Source organism: Mya arenaria, chromosome 15 (assembly GCF_026914265.1).
Source record: "Mya arenaria isolate MELC-2E11 chromosome 15, ASM2691426v1".
Lineage (NCBI taxonomy): Eukaryota > Metazoa > Mollusca > Bivalvia > Myida > Myidae > Mya > Mya arenaria.
The window spans coordinates 28,927,407-28,932,521 of record NC_069136.1 but is presented as its reverse complement, the minus strand read 5'-3'; the positions used below and the strand labels follow the sequence as shown (position 1 = coordinate 28,932,521).

Below are 5,115 nucleotides of genomic sequence, written 5' to 3'. Positions count from 1 at the left end.
ATGTGTACAATCAAGCAAGCTAAATGCAGGTAGAAACAACACTCCATGATCACTTGTACAATCGATCATGTGTACGATCAGCCAAACTTAATGAAGGTAGAAATTACACTCCATGATCACTTGTACAATCAATCATGTGTACAATCAGGCAAACTAAATGAAGGTAGAAATTACACTCCATGATCACCTGTACAACCAATCATGTGTACAATCAGCCAAACTTAATGCAGGTAGAAACAGCACTCAATGATCACCTGTACAACCAATCATGTGTACAATCAGCCAAACTAAATGAAGGTAGAAATTACACTCCATGATCACCTGTACAATCAATCATGTGTACAATCAGCCAAACTAAATGCAGGTAGAAACAACACTCCATGATCACTTGTACAACCAATCATGTGTACAATCAGCCAAACTAAATAAAGGTAGAAATTACACTCCATCATCACCTGTACAATCAATCATGTGTACAATCAGCCAAACTGAATGCAGGTAGAAACAACACTCCATGATCACTTGTACAACCAATCATGTGTACAATCAGCCAAACTAAATGAAGGTAGAAATTACACTCCATCATCACCTGTACAATCAATCATGTGTACAATCAGCCAAACTTAATGCAGGTAGAAACAACACTCCATGATCACTTGTACAACCAATCATGTGTACAATCAGCCAAACTAAATGAAGGTAGAAATTACACTCCATGATCACCTGTACAGTCAATCATGTGTACAATCAGCCACACTTAATGCAGGTAGAAACAACACTCCATGATCACTTGTACAATCAATCATGTGTACAATCAGGCAATCTTAATGCAGGTAGAAACAACACTATATGATCACCTGTACAATCAATCATGTGTACAATCAGGCAAGCTAAATGCAGGTAGAAACAACACTCCATGATCACTTGTACAATCAATCATGTGTACAATCAGGCAAGCTAAATGCAGGTAGAAACAACACTCCATGATCACTTGTACAATCAATCATGTGTACAATCAGGCAAGCTAAATGCAGGTAGAAACAACACTCCATGATCACTTGTACAATCAATCATGTGTACAATCAGCCAAACTTAATGAAGGTAGAAATTACACTCCATGATCACTTGTACAATCAATCATGTGTACAATCAGGCAAACTAAATGAAGGTAGAAATTACACTCCATGATCACCTGTACAACCAATCATGTGTACAATCAGCCAAACTTAATGCAGGTAGAAACAGCACTCAATGATCACCTGTACAACCAATCATGTGTACAATCAGCCAAACTAAATGAAGGTAGAAATTACACTCCATGATCACCTGTACAATCAATCATGTGTACAATCAGCCAAACTAAATAAAGGTAGAAATTACACTCCATCATCACCTGTACAATCAATCAGGTGTACAATCAGCCAAACTAAATGCAGGTAGAAACAACACCCCATGATCACTTGTACAATCAATCATGTGTACAATCAGCCAAACTAAATGAAGGTAGAAACAACACTCCATGATCACTTGTACAACCAATCATGTGTACAATCAGCCAAACTAAATGCAGGTAGAAACAACACTCCATCATCACTTGTACAATCAATCATGTGTACAATCAGCCAAACTAAATGCAGGTAGAAACAACACTCCATGATCACCTTTACAATCAATCATGTGTACAATCAGCCAAACTAAATGCAGGTAGAAACAACACTCCATCATCACTTGTACAATCAATCATGTGTACAATCAGCCAAACTAAATGCAGGTAGAAACAACACTCCATGATCACTTGTACAACCAATCATGTGTACAATCAGCCAAACTAAATAAAGGTAGAAATTACACTCCATCATCACCTGTACAATCAATCATGTGTACAATCAGCCAAACTTAATGCAGGTAGAAACAACACTCCATGATCACTTGTACAACCAATCATGTGTACAATCAGCCAAACTAAATGAAGGTAGAAATTACACTCCATCATCACCTGTACAATCAATCATGTGTACAATCAGCCAAACTTAATGCAGGTAGAAACAACACTCCATGATCACTTGTACAACCAATCATGTGTACAATCAGCCAAACTAAATGAAGGTAGAAATTACACTCCATGATCACCTGTACAATCAATCATGTGTACAATCAGGCAAACTGAATGCATGTAGAAACAACACTCCATGATCACTTGTACAATCAATCATGTGTACAATCAGGCAATCTTAATGCAGGTAGAAACAACACTCCATGATCACCTGTACAATCAATCATGTGTACAATCAGCCAAACTAAATGCAGGTAGAAACGACACTCCATGATTACTTGCACAATATCAACCAATCTAAATGCAGAAATAAACTTCACTTTGATCACATATAAACACTGAAAAACGAAATGCACGCATAAACGCATCTTGAATGATCAGTGAATAATGAAGGCAAATTTCATGCATCTGCTGCATGTACAAAATCTTTACCCTAATAATAATCAATGCTTCACTGGTTCAGACTGAAGGTTTGACAGCGCTTCAATCATCTTGTGAACGACTTGCATTCGTCCTCGTTGTCGTGTTGGCATGACAGATTCACTCAGTAAATAATCTAGTTCCCAATCATTCCTGGCAGTATCTGGCATATCATGCAACAAACCATTAACAAAACTTCTCCTCTTCTCAGAACCGTCATAAGCATCTTGCGATAGCAGCTGTCTACATATAACATAGTAGTTATGGTCCGAGTTGGCATGCCTGCATAGCTGGGGCTCTGTGTCTTTATTACACTCCCTGAATGTCTGATTCCTGCACTCATTGAACTGGCTCTCATGCATACCATTCCAAGTCGTCAGTTCAGCTGCAAATAAAAATAAACTATATGTATTTCACTAGAAAATGACGAGGCTCTATCATAAATACTAAGGGAATATCCTGGTAAAAGTATTACACGATTACAAACACTATAAACAAGGAAACAATTTTGAATGAAGTAAATGTTAATAACAAAACAGAAAGGTAAATGTAATGTTTAATGGCCGCATTTTTGCAGTACATTTATACATCTGTGAAAGCATAAATAAATGCGATTTCCTTATCGATACGTTTATCCATTTTAAACGACATTTGGTAAACAAGTACTTTATGATATAACAAATAACCTGCTTGGATTAAGTTTTGGGAATCGTATAAGTTCAGGTATATGGAAAACTGGAAATATGGATTTGACATGTAATGATTATTTATTATTACTATAATGTTTATGATTCATTAAGATTTGCAGTACAACACAACAGAAATCGACTTATATAAGAAAACCCATTCAGCCATAGTTTTATTAGAATTACAGCTTGGTAAGTCATGGTAAAATTGCCTATTATCTAATCATATCTTAATGATTTTTAACATAACACACTTTTGAAGAAAATAAGCTAAAATATAAACTGTTATTTAGCATATTGAAGTGAGGCTTACATCCTTTCACTGCCAATTTGTCCACAACAAGCACTGAATCGAGATCAATTAAGAGCAGCTCTCCCTTATCATTAACAGCAAACGAATCCATAGTCACGTCTGTCACATACAAAGCGAAGTCATCCAGGTTATTGCTTAGTTTCTCGGCAATTTTAATCAGTTTTAAAGCCATGGTTGCCTGAAATACGAATAGATAATTACTTAAAATCACTAAGTCTAATGAACGCTGGCGGAATATGTATTACCTCATTTTGAACTGAAATTAATGAAGATATATCGGGGGGAAATATACCATATTTGTATTTAAGCATATGCTTCATTGACAACTATTGTGAAGAAAACACCCAAAACATATTTTCCACTAATTCTAAAGTGTTTCGGAACTAATGATGATAGCAATACTGGTGGGTTTGTTTAAAAAAAAAGTTAAAAAAACAATTAGGTGGCTTGTGCATTAATCGGAGTAGAAAAATACCAACCCTTTTTTGCCAAGGCGCATTGTAATAGTTTGATAAAAGGACTCCATACTCCTCCGTAAATATTAGTCTCCCACATGAGCAAATGTATTTTGGAAAAGGCCAACCTCTGGACTGAGGAAATGTCTGAAAAGAAGGTACAGGAATGTTAGAAATACAGAAATATAGAAAAGGTGCATTAGTACATTGCAGACCATCGAACAATGTGGGAATAACTATGGACTAAATTTCAACAAAATACTGTCCCGGTAGTTCCGATTGTTTTAGACAAACAATAGCTAATTTAAACGTCAGAAGTTGACTTACCTGCAAAAGTAGAGGCTCTTGGTTTAGATAAGCAGTCGTCCATATTTGAGCCTTTTCTCTCTCCGATAAGCCTAGCCTGGTAACAACAGAAAATCTCCGCTCTTTGTAAGTTGAAACTACTTTGTCTATCAGTCTTGTAGAAGGGCAAAAGAACATCGGAGATGCTAAATCTTGCAAGGATTTAACAAATTGTTCCGGGTATCGAATAAACTTAATCTTGTATATTGCATAAGACACGTCACACTCAGAAGGGCGGTTGGCTTCAGAGCAAATCCGTCGATCGAGCGATATAAAGTTCTTCTGCTTGCCAAGTCTTTTTATCTTTATAGCTGACGAATTTTCGTTGAATACCCTAGACCCAGAGAAGACTAACGTGTCAAATATATTCCACGTAGAGGTCCAGTGAAATTGAATGACATTTCGTTCCATCTCCAGGCACAGGGACTCACCGAAGCACGCTGGACATGTTTCCCTTTGCGCAAACTGGGTATCTCGGAGGAAGTTTTGAGAAAATATCCAGTACAGGGTACTAACAACGTAGAGAAACACAAATAACGTGAACAAATACATACAGGAACATCTAAATTGAAGAAGCCAGCACTTGTTTCTCCTCATTGTTGGAGATATTTCATCTCGGTCTGCATGTATCTGAAATGACAAACACGCTAAAGCGCCTTAGTTTTCCTCGATATACCGGTAACAACAACTCCGCCATAAGTATATGTCAACAAGATGGTAATTCTGTTAACTATTTCAGTCTTAAATCGATTCACTTTTTTTAAACAATCACATTAGTTTCTTTATGTTTTGAAATCAAACTTTGACTTACGACAAACAGTACAGAGCACAATTGTTTGGCTC

General features: G+C 36.7%; 1 protein-coding gene across 1 annotated transcript; it reads right to left on the bottom strand.

The window, feature by feature from the left end:
• Positions 1-2,496: 2,496 nt before the first annotated feature.
• On the bottom strand, positions 2,497-4,720 carry LOC128219277 (divergent protein kinase domain 2A-like). Its single transcript, XM_052927088.1, has 4 exons — positions 4,704-4,720; positions 4,056-4,074; positions 3,473-3,650; positions 2,497-2,858 (listed from the first exon to the last, which is right to left on the bottom strand). Exons 1-4 carry the CDS (start codon positions 4,718-4,720, stop codon positions 2,497-2,499), a joined length of 576 nt encoding a protein of 191 aa, XP_052783048.1.
• Between the last annotated feature and the right edge of the window lie 395 nt (positions 4,721-5,115).